Raw genomic sequence first — 21,460 nt, forward strand, 5'->3', positions numbered from 1 at the left:
ATCGGCCCGGGCGGGCGAGGGGCGCCCGGCGGGGCGGCGAGGGGGATGGAGACCCGGGCTCCCTGGAGCTTTGTTCAGTGACAAGCCAGGCCCCTCTTTCGGGAAAAGCCAATGAGATCCCGGCTGGGGCATCATCTGACCTCGCGCGCTCCGCCAGGAGGGGCTCCGCCAGGGGCGGGGCCAGCCGGTCGGCCCCGGGGGACCCGGCCCCGGGCGGTGCGGGGGAGTCCCGCGCGCACTGGCAGCGCCGGCCCCGCCCGCGCCTGCAGGCCCCGCCCCTGGGGCTTCCCGGGCGCGCGCCGCCCGCCGGGTCCGCGCGCCACGCCCCCCTGCTCGCCGGCCGCGTGCGGAGCCGCGCGCCCCGCAGGCTCCGGGACGGTGGCGGCAGTTGGCGGCGGCGGCGGCGCAGCCCTCCGCGGGCCATGTCTTTCCCGGCCGTGGCGAGGAGCTCCTCGAGAGGGAACCGGGAGATGGCGCCCCGGCCGCGGAGCCGGGGCCGGTTCTGGGAAGGGGGCGGTGGCAGCGGGGACCGGCTGGAGCGCGCGGCCGCCGAGTCGGAGCGCTGGGAGCTGCTGCTCCGCCGGGGCGAGCTGCTGGCCCTGGGCGGCCACCTGAAGGGAGCGCTGGAGGCGTACGCGGCGGCGCTGCGGCGCGGGGCCCCGGTCCGGCCCGAGTGCCTGGGCACCCTGGTGGACTGCCTGGTGCTCAACTACCGGCTCCGCCACGGGCTGGGCTGGAGCGCCGCGCGGGCGGCGGACGCGGGCGCGGGCGGGCTGCTGAGCTGCCTGGGCTGCCGGGGCTTCCTGAGCGAGCCGGTGACCGTGCCCTGCGGCCACAGTTACTGCCGCCGCTGCCTGCGGAGGGAGCTGCGCGCCCGCTGCCGCCTCTGCCGGGACCGGCTGCCGCCCGCCGCCGCCGCCGCCGCGGATGCTGAGGGCACCCCCCCGCGGCCGCCGCCTCTGGCCGCCGCCATCGCCGCCTCGGGCTTCCGAACCAGCGTCGTCCTCAACCACCTGGCGGAGAAGTGGTTCCCGAGCCAGCAGGAGCGAGCGCGGGCGGCCGGCCGGCTCGGGGAGCTGCTGCACCAGGGGCGCCACCGGGAGGCCCTGGCCGCCGCCGGCGAGGCGCTGCGAGCAGGTGACGGCGCGGGGAGGCACGGGCCCCGCCGACCCCACCCTCCTTCCCCGACGGGCTGGCTCCCGGGAGCTCGTCTGCGCCCGCGGGAGGCGCCTCGGCTTCCGCGAGGCCTCCCGACTCCCCGGTGGCGGGTCTCGGGGTCCCCGCGGGTGTGGGAGGGGGCGGCGCCCGGAGGTGCTTTGGTCACAATGGGGATCGCCCTCGGAGCCGACTGTGACGCGGCGTGGGGAGGGGCGCACGGGCGCGGGGTTCCCTTGGCCGCGGCCCGGCGCCGGGGCGTGCGCGTCCCGGGAGAGGCGGGGGCGGGGGCCGGGGCCAGGCCGCCGGGATCGGGGTGGGGAGTGGGGCGGCCGGGCGGCCCTTCTCTTCCTGCCGCCGCGCTCTTTCCGGGAATTGGCCGCTCGGCCCCGCGGGACCGGTCGCGGGGAGACGGCGGCCGGGGCGGGGAGAGGATCCCCAGCGGAGGCCGGGCGGGCAGCGTTTACCTTGGTCTCCCACAAAAGTCACCGGGGCAATCGGAAGCCGCGGGAGGGCAGAATTGCATAAGCTGGGGGGTGGCGTTGTGTAACGGGTGACGTCCGGTGGGCGTGGCGGAGCCCGGCGCCCGCACCCACTCCGGGGGTCGGCGGGCTCCGCGCGGGTGTCCGAGCGCCCAGGGGTGTGGCGGTGTGACCCGAAAATGCCTGCGGGATGGGTTTCTGGCGGCGGTTTCCACCTGCCTATTTCAGATCATACTCATTCCTCGAACACTTTGGAGCACACCTAGTTCAGGGTCAAGATAGAGAGGTAGTTTCCTGGAGTTCTTTGTCAGGCTCCGGTTCGCTTTTCTGCTCTTGATCGGCTGTGGGGAACGGCCTTCGGGGCTTTTGTCTGTTTCTTCTCGGAGAAGCAGCTCCGGCCTCCAAAGTTAGGTTAGCACTTTTCTTACGGCGATTTTAGGCTGCGGAAGGGGACATTGCCTGACTGATCCGGGTGCGATATAGAGTTGTTCTGTCAATCGGTGGTTCTCTACCAGGGAGATCTTACACGCGCCCTCCTCCCCCCTTCCCCCCCCCCCCCCCATTATCTGAAGACATTTTTAGTTGCCACCCCTTATGGGATTAGTGTTGGTACATCTAGCTGGGGATGCTGCTAAACACCCTACCATGCACAGGACAGCCGCCCACACAATAATCAGGCCCCAAATGTCAAGCGTGTCATTGTTAAACCTCGTGTTAAATAAGCCTATTTCTAGCTTAGCATCTGTATTTGCATGAAATAATACGCGGGGGGACAATCCCTAAGAAAATAGATGTCTAAAATAGAAACTGATGTTAGGTAATAGGCAAATTCATAAACTACCGTTTCAAGTATTTTGTTATGGTTCTTTTACCCAAGTGCTTTGTCATTTGGAACTAGTAGCAATATCTGAAGTTATTTAATACCTTTGGAGTTCAAAGCACAAACCTGGTACATTTTCATATACTAGTACTTTCATTTTTTTACATTTTTTTTTATTTTTATGGGGAGTAGGCAGTTATAACATAGAACAGAATGGCAGATCCAGAGCAAAAGAACTGTTTGGTATTCAAAATTCTGATAGGGACAACTCCACCCCTGGATGATTAGTGTATGAGAGGGGAAGTACACACCATCCAGGCCACATCCTGATGTTAAAAACAGGCAGAAGCTAGGGCAGTGAAATGCCTTGTCCACAGTCCGCAAACAGCTGACTGGGTGTAAAGTCAACAACACTATATCCTCCAGTTCTAAATGTGGGACCAGGGTTCATCTTAGATTGTAGCTCATCTAATGAAAATGTTTAATATACATTTCTAAGGAGTTTTTGTCACTAGTATAAAATAGTGGATGAAACTTATTGTCAGTTCTATCCAGTATTATGATTTCATGATTGGACCTCTTATATGAGGTGTTTCATAAGAATTTAGGCCCTAATCCATGGAAGAACAGTGAGACCTTTACTAATTAAGGTCTAGCTTAATGTTCTGTGACCAGTAATCTTTTAATTAAGGGTAGTAATCTTTTAATCAACCTTGAATTGAGGGCATTTTAAAAAGTTTTATTGATTTTAGAGAAAGAGAAAGGGGGAGAGAAACATCGATTTGTTCCACTTATTTATGCATTCATTGGTTGATTCTTGTATGTGCCTTGACGGGAGATTTGAACCTGCAACTTGGTGATTATCAGTGGTTCTCAACCTGTGGGTCACGACCCCTTTGGGGGTTGAATGACCCTTTCACAGGGGTCTCCTAAGACCATTGGAAAACATATATATAATTACATATTGTTTTTGTGATTAATCACTATGCTTTAATTATGTTCAATTTGTAACAATGAAATTGGGGGTCACCACAACATGAGGAACTGTATTAAAGGGTTGTGGCGTTAGGAAGGTTGAGAACCACTGGTGTATAGGGATGATGCTCTAGTAAACTAAGCGACCCAGCCATGGCCTAGGGTAATTTTTTCTTTAACCGAAATAGACTCTGAAAGATCTACTTTCTTTTTTTCCAATTTGCATAGATTGCACATGGGAATTTTGCCTATTCAACTACTTAATCCTACTTTTTTGTGACTAGAACCCAAGTTTCCTGACTTCCACTTTACTAGCCTATTTTCCCCTCATTTTTAGGTCTTTCAAAGAGCATCAATTCCTTACTTGAAAATATGTCTGAATGAGACTAAGGAGAATAACCTTTTTTATCCTTTGAATTTTTAGTGGTAAAATATGTGTTTAACTATTTGTGCGCATAAGTGAAAATATTTAGAGTTATAAATCTATTTGTACTGTTAGGCTTAACTTTTCTGAGAGTTGGTTAGTTAGCTAGATATGCATTTGGAATGTATTTATATAATTGTACTATAGTCACTAATGATACGGTCATTGTTGACAATGAAAAAGAGCCACTATAATTCCTTAATGTAATTCTTATAATGAAACAAGTAACTACTATTAAATAGAAAAAAATAATCTAGTCTACAGTTAGCCCACACATTGAAATTTATCTGTCAACAAGAAAGGAAAGCTTGAAAACCTTTGCCAAAATCTGAAGTTGCCCATTGAGATTACATAAGTTTCTGTTGAATTGAAATATATTTAGATAACAATCCATTGATCTTCTGATATTAACTCTCAGATGTTTCATAACTTCTGTCTTTTTAGTATTCAAGGCTATTATATAAAAAGTCTTGTCTGCATTGAATCTTTATACTTGAGTATATTGAAATGATGCCATTTTGATATGCTTGTCTTCCTTTTAATTTTAATGAATTTTTATAGGTTTGCCTCCTCCCTTTGTATTATAATTTATGGTTTGAATTGTTTAAGTAATAATAGTAAAGGGCAGAACACTTTATTTTAAAATACTTGGAGAAGGAAATTTTTGTCTTTAGTATAGTTTCTGTTTATATAGTCCTTGACTATTAAAGTGTTTTTAGATTCTTTCCAGTATCTGATCTTCACAAAGAATCTTGTAGAGTACTATTGTCCTCAGAAGGAAATTATGGCACCTCAAGCCAGAGATTCAGTGTGGGCTGGTGGTTAAAGCTGTGCATGCTGGGAGCCGACTGTCTTGGTGTGAATTCCAGGCAGCCCTCCACTTACTCTCTGACCTTGAGCCTGTGGTCTAAACACCCTGTTCTGAAAAGTGAGAATAGTATCCACCTCATAGATCAGCGGTTCTCAACCTGTGGGTCGAGACCCCTTTGGGGGTCGAACGACCCTTTCACAGGGGTCGCCTAAGACCATCCTGCATATCAGATATTTACATAACGATTCATAACAGTAGCAAAATTACAGTTATGAAGTAGCAACGAAAATAATTTTATGGTTGGGTCACAGCACGAGGAACTGTATTTAAAGGGTCGTGGCATTAGGAAGGTTGAGAACCACTGTCATAGATAGATAGCAATAACAACCACCACCTAGGTCTGTTGTGAGAATTGAGTCAAAACCTGTAAAGCATTTTGAATGATGCTTGACAGAGTAAATACCCAGAAAACAATTAAAATATAGTATCTTCACAAATGTAAAAGTTGTGCTACAGCTACCAGATGATTTAACTAAAATTGAAATCTAAATCTTGTGATGACAAGTCTTGTTCTTTTCTGTATCACATCAATAGATTACCAGAGTGAGGGTTAAATCCTGATTCTGGCTTGCATATATGTTAATTAGTGGTAACATTTTAGCCTACATCAATAAAATATAGATACTGCAAGGCTTTAGGTAACAAAGATTAGACAAATTATCTGAATACATTTAAAGAACATGTAAAGGGTTTTAATATCTTAATCAAGGAGGTTAATGTGAGGAGATTTGAGTTTTTGTTTTTTGGTGTGTGTTTTTTGTTAATCCTCACCCAAGGGTATTTTTTCTTTCTCCCATGCTTTTCTGAGAGAGTAGAAGGGTGGAGGGAAGGTTGGAGGGGAGGGAAAGAAGGGAGAGAAACCTTGAGGTGAGAGAGCACATAAATTGATTGCCTCCTGTACCGGCCAGGCCCGGAGATTGAACCTGCAACCCAGGTACATGCCCTTGGCTGGGAATCAAACCCGAGACCCTTCAGGGCTTGGGCCGATGCTCTAACCGCTGAGAACACCGGACAGTGCAAGATTTGAATTTAATTAGTAAACTTACACATGTTATAATGTTACAAAGGGCTTGAAACATTGTATCAAGAGCTAATCTTATTTTTCTGTCAACTTTTGAAATATTTTCTAATATTAACAATCACTATTATTTATTGAGCACTTGTGTGCTAGACTGTGTCTTAACTGTTTGTTATTTTAATCCTCACCCGAGGATATTTTTCCGTTGATTTTTAGAGAGAGTGGAAGAGAGAGGGAAAGACAGAGAAATATTGATGTGAGAGAAACACATTGATTGGTTGCCTCCTGCAGGAGCGTGACCAGGGCCTGGGCCCTGGAGGAGCCTGCAACCGAGGTATGTGCCCTTGACTGGAATTGAACCCAGGACTCTTCGGTCCGCAGGCCAAACCGGCTAGGGTGACAGTGTCTTAACTGTTTACACGCATTATCTTGTTTAGTCGTCACTGCAGTCTTAAGTTGGAGGTATCACCAGCATTCTATAGGTGAGGAGACTGAGGTTCTGAGAGTTAGGTAAACTTCCAGAATGTTTCTGAACACAGACCTTCTGAATCCCCTGGTTATAATCTTAATATGCCAAACTGCTATTCTTGGACTTCATTAATCAGTCACACTAATAACTTGTCAATTGATGTCTTCTGGTTTAACTGTGATAACCAAGTACTCCGTATTGAACTTGATAAAGTAAAAGAAAGAAGCAAAGAAGTTTGGTATTTTGGTTTGCCATTAAACTTTGTGAAATAGCTCAATAAGTCAAAGAAAAATGAGACAAAGAATGAGAAAAAGGATATGAATGAGGAATTTTTACACTTACACATGCAGTCTAAGGATGTGCAAATATGTAGTTTTAAAGGTCAAACTCACTGAAGAAATAAATGCATGTTAAAATAATGCTGTTTTTCATTTGTATTTTTCTAGGAAACAAAAAACACAGTTTGTGGAAGTGTAACCTAAGTAAAGTTTTTATAAAAGGGCTAGAATATATTGAAAATTCTGTATAGCTACATAACTTTTCTACATAGTCATTCAGCTTTATAAAAACAACTAAGGAAATAAGCAGATATATAAAAAGGCATATAGATAGGTGTTTATGCTACTACTTTTTATATTAGCAAAAATTGGAAGTAAAAAATTGAAGAGCAGGGAATTTTTAAGATTGTGTATATAGTAGACTACTTTGCAACCATTAAAAATCATGTTGACTTAATTACATTGACAAAAAAGCAAGCTTTAAACAGTATATGGGGTATATTTTATAAAACTACATAAAAATGTAATCTATAAACACAGAAAAAGTACAGGTTCAATCTATGCCAATACTGGTTATTTCTTTGTGGTGGGAAAAATATTTTTAATTCTTAATTTTCTATATTTTTCAAATTTTATAAGTAAACAATAATATACTTTGGAAAAAAAGTTTGTTTCTTGAAAATGAGCTAAGGAAACAACATATTAGTAACCACACATATTCCTCCGATTGGAAAAAGATAGGGAATCATGGCAGGAGAGCTCTGTCCTCAGCCCACGAACGCCTTGAGCAGTTTCCTCAGGTGAACAGCAGAATTTCAGTTCATTTGTTTATTTGCCTAACAATTAACAATATTACTGGGCCTAGGCCAGGAGAAGAGAAAATGAGAGGATGAATTGTGGGCCGATTCTAATGAATTTCTCCTATTTTTGTAAGCATTTAGGAAAGCCAGGACTTGAGGATACAAAGTCAGGAAATGAAGAAAGCACAAAAATAGATTTTAAAATTAATGCTATGCACATACGGTGAAGGAACGCAGTCATAATAGAACACCTGCTGGTGCTGCAGTGTGCCCTGGGCTAAGTATTAGTATGTATTATATGCTTCAGCTGGTCAGAGGCCTCAGTAAGTGCATTTGGCTCTTTTTTTAGAATTAAGAAGAGGTGGCCCTGATCTCAAAAATTATTGAATTTGAACTCAGCTGATACTTTTCTCCCTAATAGATTCACCCAATATAATCATCTAATATTTGAAGTTCTCAATAAAACATTACCTATGTAGAATTGGGGAGCAAGAGCTGTAATATCTGTCCCCCTTGTCATCTCTTAGTCTCATAATCTGAGTGTTTTGTGTTGAGGGAAGAGGGGACAGTCTTTTTGCTTTGGTCAGAGTGGAGCAATTTGATAGGTTGACTGGATTTTCTCAAAGACAGATCTTGTCAGTCACTTCCTCCAGTGCTGTCCTGGTGACAGCTGAGCAGTGAAGGCATTGACGAACGGGTGTGATATTCACTACTTCTGAATGTGCATTAAGTATGAGGCGATGGGGACTCGCTGTACAAGAAAAAAAAAGGGGGACATTTTTAAAAAATCCCAGTAAGGGATCCAGGAGTGGAACGGGCTGCTTGTTGCCACAGTGAAGTCCCTCTCTGGTGCTGAGCGGAGGCGGGCCTCAAGGATGCCGCTGGAAGCACCCCAGCTGTGGGCGGAGAGCGCACGTCCTGGCGCAGTTTTCCCTCCAGCTCCGGGGTTTGGTGCTGGTGTATTTACACCTCTCTGGGACTGTTCTGGCGCACGCTGCTCTCCACTTTCTGAACTCCAGCTGGGCTTGTCAAATCAGGATTACATGACGCTGTTTCACAATAAAGTCCATTTTTTCTAATTTGATAATAAGCTCCTCAAAGACAGGGGTAAAGTACAATCTTTTGAACACTTACAGGGGCTAGCTGTGTGCTAGAACTTTTCATCCTTGTTTAATCACAGTGAGCTCTCCTTTTGTGTGCTTTTGTTCAGAGTGATTTCCGATTACATTGCTGTAAGAAAAAAAAAAGACAAGATGCCCTAGATGTTTTTTATTTAGGAAGTAAGAAATATTTTCATGAAATATAAGTTTTGTTCTTTAAAGTTTTTCATTGGTATATACGTGAGGGAACAGTATCATTCCACTTCTCGAGCACCAGCCATTGAAAAGGCCTAATTGTTCAGTCGAGAGTTTTCTGTAATAAATGCAGTATCTATATTTTATTGATGTAGGCTAAAATGTTACCATGGAGCTATGAGGAGTTTTCTGGTAGTTTATTTAAAAAATATGTTTTGCCCTAGCTGGTTTGGCTCAGTGAATAGAGCGTCGGCCTGCAGACTGAAGGGTTCCGGGTTCAATTCCGGTCAAGGCCACATGCCAGGGTTGCAGGTTCCATCCCCAGTAAGGGGCATGTATGTAGGAGGCAGCTGATCAGTGATTCTCTCTCATCATTGATACTTCTCTTTCTCTCTCCCTTCCTCTCTGAAGTCAGTATTGGTAAAAATATATTTTAAAAAGTGTTTTTATTGTCTTCAGAAAGGAAGGGAGAGTGAGAGAAACATCAATGATGAGAGAATCATTGATCGCTGCCTCCTGCATGTCCCACACTGGGGATCGAGCCCGCAACCCTGGCATGTGCCCTGACTGGGAATCGAACCCCTTCCTGGCTCATAGGATGACACTCAACCACTGAGCCACGCTCGCTGGGCTAGACTTCTGTCATAATCTATATACCAGTAGTCATTGATTATTGTATTGGGTGAACCAGCTAAGTGTCTGAAATTCTGATTGCCATTGGATACTAATTTGGTTTCTCCTACAGAGACATAAAGGACAGTAACATTTAAAAAAAAGTTTTTTTTCACTCAGGAATATTTTAAATTAAATCTATTTTGGGATGGCTCAATACCATTCTTGCTAAGGCAGGGATTAAAATTTTGATCTCGTAATCATCACCCATTTTCCCCAAATAGGGACTGTTATATACCTCATGAGATAGAGCCTTGGTCACTCTTTGTTACTATGGAAATTCCATGTGCAGTAGTGACACATACAGTTGTTTATAAATAAGGATTTAGAAACTAGGCTATAAAATAATTACAACTTACCATAAAAAGGCAAATCTTCTAAACATCCAAGACGTCTTTTAAATCTGTATAGAATGCCCTATTTTTTAAAAAAAACCAACACATTTCTTTTCTTAGAGGTGATTATTCATATTATAAAAATATTTCCAGTGTTCTTAAGAACCGTAATTTCCTCCACTCAAATAGTTTACTTACAGTGATTTCATCAAACTTCTAGATAAAATTCAGCATGTGAGTAGGTTGCACCTGTACTGTGCTGGGCTCACAGCCTTTGGCTTAGTGGTTATTGACTGGCATCACTCGAGCAGTTATTAAATCTAGTATGATGCATTTTGTGGATTGTACAATAATCTTTTAAAAGCAGTCAACCTTTATAAAATATTTATTTCAGAGCCCAGCAACTTGACTCTAAAAATCTACCGCGCTGAATCCTATGCTGGTCTCGGAGAGTTCAAAGCAGCCATAGAGGACCTGAATGCAGTGCTCTTCCAGCTGCCAGGTTGGCCCGAGGTAAAATGACTCTTTTACATACATTTTAAAGTCTCAACTGTAAGGAACATGCATTCAGTTATGGTTATAAGTTTTAACAGGATGGTGTGGTTGACTCTAAGTAAAAATATAGAAAGTTCTCAAAATCTAAGATCAATACTTGGGATAACTATCATCTGATAGTTTTTTAAATTGTAAGAAATCTGTTTCCTAGCTAAAGAACAACTGAATTCAAGACACAGAAGAGACTTGAGTATATAGAATTTCCTCAAAGAGAGACAACTGGCCATATTGTGAAGATGGATACAAACTGGCCATTGGTGCCTGGGGTTTATTAATGGAAAGAGAAGAGGCCCTCGAGGCTGGAGAATGGATTGGGGCATTATGATGGGAACCAGATGATTAGGGGGCCACGGAGCTGGCCTTGCCATTTTTAAAAAAGACTTGTGCATGTATACAATCCGTTTACTGGTTGTCCTTTTTATCAAGTTGCGAAGGCATATCAATCAGTCCGTCTCCCGCATATGTTCTTTAAGCTAGAAGTTACTCTTGTGACTTTTTCCTCCATTCAAAACTGTGCCTTAGAAGACAGTATAGTAAGGATGCTCCAAAAATTATAAATTAATAACAAAAATTAAGCAGAATCCCATGTTGGCATGATGGGTTAGTACAAGGCAAGAATAAGAGGGAAAATGATCTGTATGGACAACTTTAAAACTTAGAAAAAAGAAGGAACCCTTGGACTTAGCACTGGAGTGATATAATTAGAAATGTGATTTGAAGTCATTTTCTCAGCCTCAGTTCCTCTGTAACTGCCTCTCCAGGGCAGTGTGACTGTACCTCTAAATGCTCTGAGCTCCTCAGACTCATTCAGAGTTCAAAATGAGCATTTCCAAGCACACCTTTACTTGATATTGATTTTTTTAAAAAAAACACAACTCTACAAATAAAAGTTGTGCGTTGTGCTTTATTGAAGGTCTACTTCAGGAAGGGAAAAGTCCTCCATGATGCTGGCTTTTTAGGTGACGCCTTACAGCTATTCCTGCAGTGCTTAGCCCTTGATGAAGACTTTGCACCTGCAAAGCTGGAAGTGGAAAAGGTAATTGGTTCGCCAACTTTAATAGTTTAAGGCAGGGCTAAGACAGTTCTTTTGAAAAACCCTAATTAGAAAACTGGGATAAGAACATAAGGAATCTGTAAGTCAAATTTAGTGGCAATTGGACAGGTGGTTTTCAGGTTCATATACGTAGTGAATTGGGTTCTTACTGAAAGCAGAATATTTCATTCACAGATATTTAAATGCATTAGTTTTACTTAGTTAAATTTAGATGTTCCCTAATAGTCTGTTTAATCCAAGCCAGACGAGTTATCCTTAATTAACATTGTTGTCATGATGTTTCTGCTCAGGAATTTTTATTGGCCTGCCTTTTGCCTTTCATTTCAGGTCTAAACTTTGCTTACTCTCTATGGGTGCCAGGAGTATTGCCCTAGTCAAATTGTTTCCCTGATTTTTCTCAGCAGTCCATATTCCACTTTGAAAGTTTGTTCTGTACTGTGTTAGTAGGTGTTAATTAAAAGAAAAAGGGAAGGGGTTCTCTGATCACATGATTTTAGGAAACACTGGGTTAAACCAAGTTAAAGAGGCTTCTTCAAAACTCAGAGGTTTCGCTATACTAGCATGGCGGCAGCATTCAGATGTTGTCGGACTTACTCACAGAGCATTTGGAAAGACTAGAGCACGGGTCCTCAAACTACGGCCCGCGGGCCACATGCGGCCCGCCGAAAACATTTATCCGGCCCGCCAGGTGTTTTTGCCGCCACTGTGTGCATAGGAATTTGTTCATAGTTTTTTTTTAAGCTATAGTCCCGCCCTCCATCGGTCTGAGGGACAGTGAACTGGCCCCTGTTTAAAAAGTTTGAGGACCCCTGGACTAGAGTCATTGAAAATTGGGGGGGGGGGGGGAATCAACCTTAATACAATTTCAATGCCTAGTCATGATTCTTTCCTCAATGTCCTCAAAACATGCTACATTATTTAATCCCTTTGCTGTGTTTCTTAGAGAATGGCTTTTTGTCGGAATCTTGGGTGCGTGGTAAACAAAGATTCCTGGGCCCCACCACACACCTTTGGGGTTAGAGTCTCTGCCCCTGGGACATAGTCTGAGAAGCACCGCGGCAGAGTCTTATGCTTACTGTTGTGTGTTTTCTGACAAATCTGTATTTGTTAGCCTTTCCTCCTGCTGAGATTGCAGTAAGGGCTTATAGTTTGTATTTTCCATGCTATTAGATATCCTTATCTATCTGTAAATATTTCTTTGTTGGTTAATACGGTCAGGTGAATGCAAAATAACAGATGCTTTGAAATATTTGTTTTTCCCCAATAAGCTTCTTGTAAAATTGTGGTATAATTTACATATATTGAAATGCATGGATTTTATAGTTCCATGAGTTTTGAGAAGTTATAAACTCATGTAACAGCACCCCAGTCAAAATATAGGTATGTTCATCACCCTTGAAAATTACTTTGTCTTCTTTCCAGTAGATTCCCAGAGGCAACGACTGTTCAGATTTCTATCACCGTAAGCGTAGTTTTGCCTGTTCTAGAACTTCATATACACGGAATCATATAGTACTCTTTTGTGTCTGACTTTTTTCCCTCCAACATAGTATTTTTGAAATACATCCAGTAATTTAACAGTTTTTATTGTTCACCAGGTATTCCATTATATGAACATACCACAATTTGTGGTGTTCACAGTTAATAGTGATTTTCATTTGGATTATTTCCAGTCACTGCTATGAACATTCTCGTACCAGTCATTTTGTGGACATATATTTTACATCTCGTTGGTAACCAACTCGAAGTGGAGTGGCTGGGTTCTAGGGTAGTTGTGTGTTTACTACGTGTTTTTAAATCAAGGGAAATGTGAAATATACAGATTTTTAAATGTTTATTAAATGGGGTATTGCTTGAGCACCTACCAGATATGCACACTTTTATTTACATTGTATATATTTCCTCTTATTTACATGTAATGATCATAAAAAAAATCTGATTTTTGTGTATTTGAGAGCTAGTATAGCTAAAAATAATCAAACCTCTAAATTTGGACTTTAAGAAATGCTCTACTGAACATATAAATACAGCTTATTTGACAAACAAAAAAAATGAATCCCTCTCATTTCCTTGAGCCTGGTTCTTCCCCTGTCTTGACCTACTCTGCTTCTTTGAGTTTTACATGTATTCCTGATAGAAGTGCCCAGATATTTTGATCCTGCAGCTGTAACTCTCAGTTGTTATGGGGCAGCTGCTGTTCAGTGCTCTCAACCAAAAGCTGGCATGGTGACTGCCCAAGCAGGTTAGTTCAGCAAGAAGCTAACTTCAGTGTAAATAGATGGGATTTTAGAGTTCTGTAGTTAGAAGTCCAAGTTCTTTAGTTCACATAAACACTCCAAGCCCAGCCTTAAAATATACATCAGGGGTGAACTGTGAACTTTTTGACAGGATAGGATTTGCTGGTCTTCAGAGGTAAATACTTTCTACGTAAGAGCTCCTCTTTTTACAGTCCTTACATTAAAAAGTCAGCCTTCACCTTGGGCCCCTCCTCAGGTATCCAGTTGAACCACACCCATGTCTTCCTTTTGAGCCTTTTCTTTGAGATGATTCTTTCCCCAGTGAGGGACACTTTGGTTTTGCAAGACTTCTGAAAATACTTGGCAGTTCTGCTTATTACTTAATCTATTCTTTTGCTGCTCATTAAAAAATAATGTCCGCTACAAATTTTCTCAAAATTCTTAAATATTAGGTAACTTTATATTAAACTATCCTTAACCAAATATTTTATATTTGTATTACTTTTTAATATTTCTCTTACAGATTTTATTTGATTTATTATCACCTGAAAACTTAAAAGAAGGCCTGAAGGATTCTTCCTGGAGTTCATTGCCATGTGCTAAGAACAAACCTTTTGGTTTTCCATCAGTAATGGAAGAGTTTCACTCTGCCAGTGAGCTCAGCCCAGAGCAGGTAAAGAGTGAGAAAAGGTCACCATGGGTTTAGTGTATCCGCTTCTTTACAAGTTAAGATCTGCACTTCCCTCCTTTCAGTACTAGAATCTGTTTAGGTACTTTTAAGCTACTTAATGTTGTCTTAGTACATTTTTTGTCTATAAACGTTTATTTCACACTAAAAACTTTTATGTGAAAAGACTTGTTCATTAATCACAATTTTTGATCACCTGAATGTTAGAAATGTTTTAGTCTCTTGGAAAATGGGGAACATTGTATTTATTTTAGTTTCCTCAGAGTAGGAACAATTATCTATTTATATAAAAGGCTAAGTGCACAACCATACATACATCCAACCATCCGACCAACCAACCGTCCGGTACATAGGACGTGCACTGGCAACTGAAAAATAAACATTGGCTTGTGAATGTCTGATACACATAAAGCTCTCGCTGGCACCAGTCGCACGCGTGTGTTTCAGTCTGTCATTGCTGATCATGAATTTGGTTGACACTCTTATAGAGAAAGGGCGAATAGCAATATTAAAATATTTCTTCTAATTAATTTCCTTTCAATGTACACGAATCCGTGCACCAGGCCACTAGTATTAGCATAACTGCTTAAGCCTCATTATAATACTGGTTAGCTGGATATCTAGGGTTATATAAGTTCTGGCAAAAATAATTTGCTTGTCAGGGTTTTAGAATTAAAAGTTGGTGCTATTGGCCTGGCCAGGGTGTGGCTCAGTGGTGGAACATTGACCCATGAACCAGGCAGGAGTCATGGTTCGATTCCCAGTCAGGGCACATGCCTGGGTCATGGGCTCGATTTCCAGTTCGGGGTATGCAGAAGGCAGCTGACCAATGATTTCTCTCTCATCAATGATGTTTTCCATCTCTCTCTCTCCCTCTTCCTTCCTCTTTCTGAAGTCAGTAAAGAAAAACATATTTTAAAAAGTTGGTGCTGTTAAATGAACAGTAAAGTGGACATTATAAATTATTGAAATTTCATTTCGGTTTGATTCTTGGTGAGAACAGTAAGGATAGTGAAGAAATACAGATACTCTTCTTATTGTATTTTTGTAGAATGAAGAAATACCTGAGACCCCGGCAGAACCTGTCAAAGGAAGCTTAAACCGTGCTCGGTCAGCACAGGCTATCAATTCCACAGAAATGCCCACCAGAGAGGATTGCTTAAAACGCGTGTCCTCAGAACCTTTGCTCTCTGTTCAAGAAAAAGGTGCTCTCCTGAAAAGAAAGCTCTCTCTCTTAGAACAGGATGTGATTGTCAATGAAGATGGAAGAAATAAGCTTAAAAAGCAAGGAGGTAAACATTTCACTGCACTCATAAAAACATTTATTTATTTAGAATAACCTTTAAACTTTCCCACCAAAATAACCCTGTTGTTTCTTTGTTTAAATAGAAATGCCCAATGAGGTCTGTACGTTTTCATTAACTTATGGTGACATCCCAGAGGAATTAATAGACGTCTCAGATTTTGAGTGTTCTCTCTGCATGAGGTATGTAAAATTTTTTTACAAGATGAATATTTTATATTAACATAAATAAAATACAGGGTAGATAAAGATAACCTACTCTGTAATAATAGATAATGTAAGTGAACTAAATGTGCTAATTTTACTCCTAGCTGGACCTTTCATACTTTAGACAAATAACTTTAATATATGAACCTCTGGTTTCCTTATTTAGAAAGTGCGGTCAGTGTTTGCATAGCCTCTCTCACAGTGTTATAAGAATCAAATGACTTACATATAAAAAGTACCTGGAAAATTGTGAAGTTCTATAAAGGCTGTACGTATTATTGTTAGAACTTAGAAATATCCATCATTTTATATTTGGGTAAGGATTCTAATTCTGTATTGTATGTGTCTGGCTCGTTAAAGAACCATTAGATAAGGATTTTCATTATGTGGAATGCTTAGAATTCTAAAAGACTGGTGGTTTGGAAAGAACGTTTTCCACTTCCATGAGTTGTGTGGCGTCAAAGGAACAGGGCCTGAAGAGTCAGGAGCCCTGGAACTGGCCCCACGAGGCTGGTGGCAACTGGCTGTCTTCCCAAGCAAGTCTCTAATCAGAGCCTAGGTTTCTTTCTTTATGAGGAGGGAGGGATTAGACCAGACAGTTTCTGAAGTACCTATATGTCTAATAATACTTCTAGGAAATTCAGATGTGTTTCAGGAAATAATCATACTGTAAGTAAAATTAGTTTTCCCATATTATCTGAGTATTGCCTTTGGTATTAAGCCTAATATTTCTTTAGGATTTAACTGTAATATTTATTGGATTATTCCTTTTAATGAATTTTATAGAGTATGCCTTTTATAAGCTTATTAAGAAAACTAATTTCAAAGAAGAAAATAAGAATCTATAGGAAGGCTATTTAGTGATTATGAATGATATATCTTACATAAGTCGTGGAAATCTGGTGTGTATTTTACATTTGCTACGCATCTCAGTTTGGCCTGGCCACATTTCAAGTGGTCAGCGCCACGGGGCGAGTGGTTGTATTGTTAGTGCAGCTCTGGGTGCTTGGCAGGGCACCTCTGTTGGTAGAGAATGTTTAAAAAGTTCTTCAGGAACATTTTGTGTAATTGCATTAATCACTGCCCCCTTCCTCCTCTTCTACCCATCAGACTCTCCTTCCTCCTTCTCTAAATAGGGATTAGTGTTATGGTTCTATTAATAGTTTGTCCATTTTTTCTAATAAACAGTTTAATGTGAAAACTAATATGTACTTCATGCATTTTGGTTGATTTCAGGTTGTTTTTCGAGCCAGTAACAACCCCTTGTGGACACTCATTCTGTAAGAATTGTCTTGAGCGTTGTTTAGATCATACACCATATTGTCCCCTTTGCAAAGAAAGCTTAAAAGAGGTAAACATTTTATCTGTTTATTGGTCTCAAGTTTGGCAACATGGTTTTATTTCTGATCAGTCATAGAAACAGTGACTATGATGTTCAGAACGAATTACATTATATTTGCTGAGTGACTGCAAAGGATGATGCCTCAGGACCACATGCTAGTGTTGGAGAAGGCGAGATTAGAGAGGGCAGGGAAAGCAGAGAGGTCCTGGAGACCCAGCCCCCGGTACTTAATGTTTTTAGCAAAGAGGGTGTATGGTCAAGTACCAGGTCAGGAATTGGTTCAATATTACTGATGACAATATTGAGGAAACCCCCAATACTGGGCTGGATTTCTGGCCTTCTTCAGTCCCATTAACATCTGGAACAGCTCTGTTCAGTAGTCTTTGTGCATTGATGGAGATGCTCTCTTTCTGTGCTATCCAACATGTCACTACCAGCCACATGTGAATATTAAGCACTTGAAATGCGGTTAATGTGACGGAGGAATTGTATTTTTAACTCATGTGCATTTAAGCAGGCACATGTGACTGGTGGCCACCATGTTGGACAGGACAGCTCTAGAAGGAGGAGGCTGGGAAGGAGGGGAGGCACAGCTTCCCCAGCGCTTCTTGTAGAGTCAGTGGTCAGCGCCAGTAGCCTGTGTGAGGAAAGCAGCAGATCCCAGGTGGGAGGACAACACCTGCTCAGTCGTGCAAGGCAGCTGGAGACCCCCTAAGTGAGGCCAAAGCCTTGGAATTCTGCACTCCAGTTGTGCTGGTACCATTGATCAGGGGAGAGCGATCCCGTCTCTGGTGGTCGGCAGGGTTGTTTAAAGAAAAAGTGTCTTCCAGATATGAATAAGAAAGTGATAAAACATTTTGCTATTGAACATACATAGCTATTTCCTATATACAAAATATAGCCCTGTGTAGGTATCATAATATTATATGTGCATTATGTTTGATATGTGTCTTATAGAACAAGCTGATATGTAAAAAACAAAACCACGTACAGAATGTTCACAAAATCAAGAAACAAGATAAACTTATTCTTAAAGAATTTGTTAATTGCATGTTCAACTAAATACTGTTTTCAGGTGAAGTACTCTAAATATAAGCATATTTATATTTCCCAGAGTTTTTAGTACTCTGAAATATATTTTTATTTTATATTTTTACTGATTTTAGAGCAAGAAAGGGAGGGAGAGAGAGAGAGAGAGAGAGAGAGAGAGAGAGGGAAAGAGAGAAAGAAACATCGATTGGTTGCCTCCTGCATGTGCCCCGACCTGGGATTGAACCTGCAACCTAAGTATGTGCCCTGACTGGGAATTGAACCTGCCATCTCTCCGTGTATGGGGCAATGCTCCTACCAACTGAGCCACATTGGCCAGGGCTCTAATATATTTATTATGCTTTATTTTAGATTAATAATTAGGTATGTAGCTTTAAATTCAGATACCTCACCCTAAAAAAAATGGTGTTTAAAAGAAAATAAGCATATTTAAAAATATAACTAGCGTACTATTTAAAAATAACTTTATTTTGTGTCCTGACTTTGAAAATACCTTGTATAACATAATTTGCATAAGCTAAATATATATTTTAAAGAATTAAATTGAAATGCTCCATAATTTTGTGTCTTTCCTACTTGTGATTTTATTTTGCTTATTTTTTCATTTGAATACATTTTATAGCAGTATAATAATATAATGCCTTGACATTTCCCTATTGTTGGATTTGTAAATTGCTTTGTTTTCTCTTTTTTTATGTACCATGTGTTATGTCTTTGAGTCTTTCCTTAAGGTAAATTATTAGCTTAAACATCTTATTTTTAAAAGACTCTTAAAACCAAGTGCCAAATTTTGTAGGTCCCTAGAAATGTACAAATTTAGATTCCTACCAGGCATGTAAGAGAGGCCATATTTTCCCAAATTTAATACATGAGTATTAAATTTTAAAACATTTTTAATAATTTAATAGAAAAATGGTAATAACATTGCCTTTATTAATGCCTATAATTTGATTAATTTTACAGTAAACTCATCATTTAACTGTATCTACATTATCTGCTCAAGAGTACCACTCTTCAGTGGTTCTCAAAGTGTGTTCCCCTGACCAGCAGCATCTGATCACCTAGACCCCACTCCAGAGCCACTAACTCTGGTGGGACGTAGCAGTCTGCATTTTAACAAGCCCTGATTCATGCTAAGATTTGAAAACCACTACTACCCCTCTCCTAAATTCTCATATTTTCTACTCTATTAAAAAAAAAAAAAAAATATATATATATATATATATATATATATATATATATATATATATCTACACTAATAAAAGAGAAAGATGCAAATTGACCATACCTCTGTGATGCCCACCAGCCAATCAGGAGTGAGTATGCAAATTAACCCAACAAAGATGGCAGGTTAATTTGCATACACAGGCACCTAGCGGCCGGGGGCAGGGCAGGATGCTTGCATCGTCTCCATAGTGATGACACAGGCGTTCCACACCACCCCAGCCGCTCCGGGCCTGAGCGAAGGCAGAAAGGCAGCTCTGGCCGGAGCGAAGGCGGTGCCGGCAGCCAGGGAAAGGAAGGCCCATTCTTGCACGAATCTTCGTTCATCGGGCCTCTAGTGTGTATGTATATATGTGTGTGTGTGTGTGTGTGTGTGTGTGTGTATGTATTTATTAATGATTTCAGAGAGAAAGGGAGAGGGAGAGAGGGAAACATCAATGATGAGAGAGAATCATTGATCAGCTGCCTTCTGCACACCCCATACTAGGGATTGAGCCCACAACTGGGCATGTACCCTGACCGGAAATCGAACTGTGACTTCCTGGTTCATAGGTTGACATTCAAGCACTGAGCCACGCCAGCCAGGCACTACTCTATTTTTCATTGGATAATGACAAAACCTTTATTTATGCTGGATCTACAGATTAAAGGATGACCTCTCTTTATCTTACCTCCTCATGGTCTCCTAAGAGTTTTTCCTCACTACTTTTATTAAATAAACTAGAGGCCTGGTGCACAAAAATTTGTGCACTCTTGTGTGTGGGGGGGGAGGGGCCCCTCAGCCCGGCCTGTGCCCTCTTGCAGTCTGGGACCCCTTGGGGGATCACCACCTGTTGGCTTAGGCCTGCTCCCCACGGGATTGGGCCTAAGCTGACAATCAGACATCCCTCTGGCTGCCCAGGAGCCCTCGGGGGATGTCCACTTGCCAGCGGGGAGCAGGCCTAAGCTGCAGTCAGACATCCTTAGCGCTGTTGAGGAGGTGGGAGAGGCTCCCACCACCACCACTGTACTGGCTTGTGGCTGAGCAGAGCTCCTCCTGTGGGAGCCCACTGACCACCAGGGGACAGCTCCTGCATTGAGCGTCTGCCCTCTGGTGGTCAGTGTGTGTCATAGTGACCTGTCATTCCCAGTCGTTCTGCTGTTAGGGTCAGTTTGCATACAACCCTTTTATTATATAGGATAGAGGCCTGGTGCATGGGTGGGGGCCGGCTGGTTTGCCCTGAAGGGTGTCCCGGATCAGGGTGGGGGTTCCTCTGGGGTGCCTGGCCAGCCTGGGTGAGGGGCTGATGGGTGTTTGCAGGCTGGTCACACCCCGTTCAGGGTGTGGGTCCCCACTGGGGTGCCTGGCCAGCCTGGGTGAGGGGATGATGGCTGTTTGCAGGCTAGTCAAGCCCCTCCCTTCCCCAGTGGGGACCCTCACCCCATGGAGGTTTGGCCAGCCTGGGTGAGGGCCTGATGGCTGTTTTCAGGCTGGTCACACCCCCTTTAGGGTGTGGGGTCCCCAGTGGGGTTGCCTGGCCAGTCTGGGTGAGGGGCTGAGGGCTGTTTTCAGGCTGGCCAAGCCCCTGGGCAATGGAAGCTACCAGCCTCTCCTTCTTTCCTTTTTTTTTTTTATTCTGAGATTTATTTACCTTCTATAATTGAAACTTTGTTGCCTCCAGTGGAGCTCAGAGCCGGCCAGGACGGGCGGGAAGCTTGGCTTCCTCCATCATTGGAGCAACCAAGCCTCCTGCTCGCTCCAGCTATGTGGCCACAGCCAGCTGAAAGCAGGTATCTGGGGTTTATTTATCTTCTATAATTGAAACTTTGTTGCCTTCAGTGGAGCTCAGAGCCGGCTGCGGCAGGCAGGAAGCTGGCTTCCTCCATCACTGGAGCAACCAAGCCTCCTGCTCACTCCAGCTCTGTGGCTGCCGGCTGCCATCTTGGTTGGGTTAATTTGCATATAGTAGCTCTGATTGGCTGGGGGCGTGGCTTAAGGTGTAGTGAAGGTACGGTCAATTTGCATGTTTGTCTTTTATTAGATTAGATTTGTACTGGGCATTTGCTTTGCGCAAAGTTCTGTGTGTACACTCTGACCTGGTCCCTTCCCCTGTGCAGTGTTTAGTTCAGTTACAGAGACGTGATGTATTTCCTGTCCATGTTGTATAGTGTAGGGTGTGGTAACTGCCTTTTATATGGTTCTTGGGAGACAGAAAAATAATTAGAA

General features: G+C 42.9%; 1 protein-coding gene across 1 annotated transcript in view; it reads left to right on the forward strand.

Annotated features, from left to right (window-relative positions):
• The first annotated feature begins 344 nt into the window (after positions 1-344).
• Positions 345-21,460, forward strand: part of LONRF1 (LON peptidase N-terminal domain and ring finger 1) — a 30,336-nt gene continuing 9,220 nt past the window's right edge. Inside the window, exons 1-7 of the mRNA XM_081114523.1 lie at positions 345-1,137; positions 9,989-10,107; positions 11,063-11,185; positions 13,964-14,113; positions 15,180-15,420; positions 15,518-15,614; positions 16,875-16,989. Of these exons, the coding sequence (XP_080970649.1) occupies positions 423-1,137; positions 9,989-10,107; positions 11,063-11,185; positions 13,964-14,113; positions 15,180-15,420; positions 15,518-15,614; positions 16,875-16,989 (1,560 nt within the window). The 5' untranslated portion in view covers positions 345-422. The remainder of the gene's footprint in view (positions 1,138-9,988; positions 10,108-11,062; positions 11,186-13,963; positions 14,114-15,179; positions 15,421-15,517; positions 15,615-16,874; positions 16,990-21,460) is intronic.

The sequence above is a fragment of the Myotis nattereri genome (genome assembly GCF_964212035.1).
Source record: "Myotis nattereri genome assembly, chromosome: 2".
Lineage (NCBI taxonomy): Eukaryota > Metazoa > Chordata > Mammalia > Chiroptera > Vespertilionidae > Myotis > Myotis nattereri.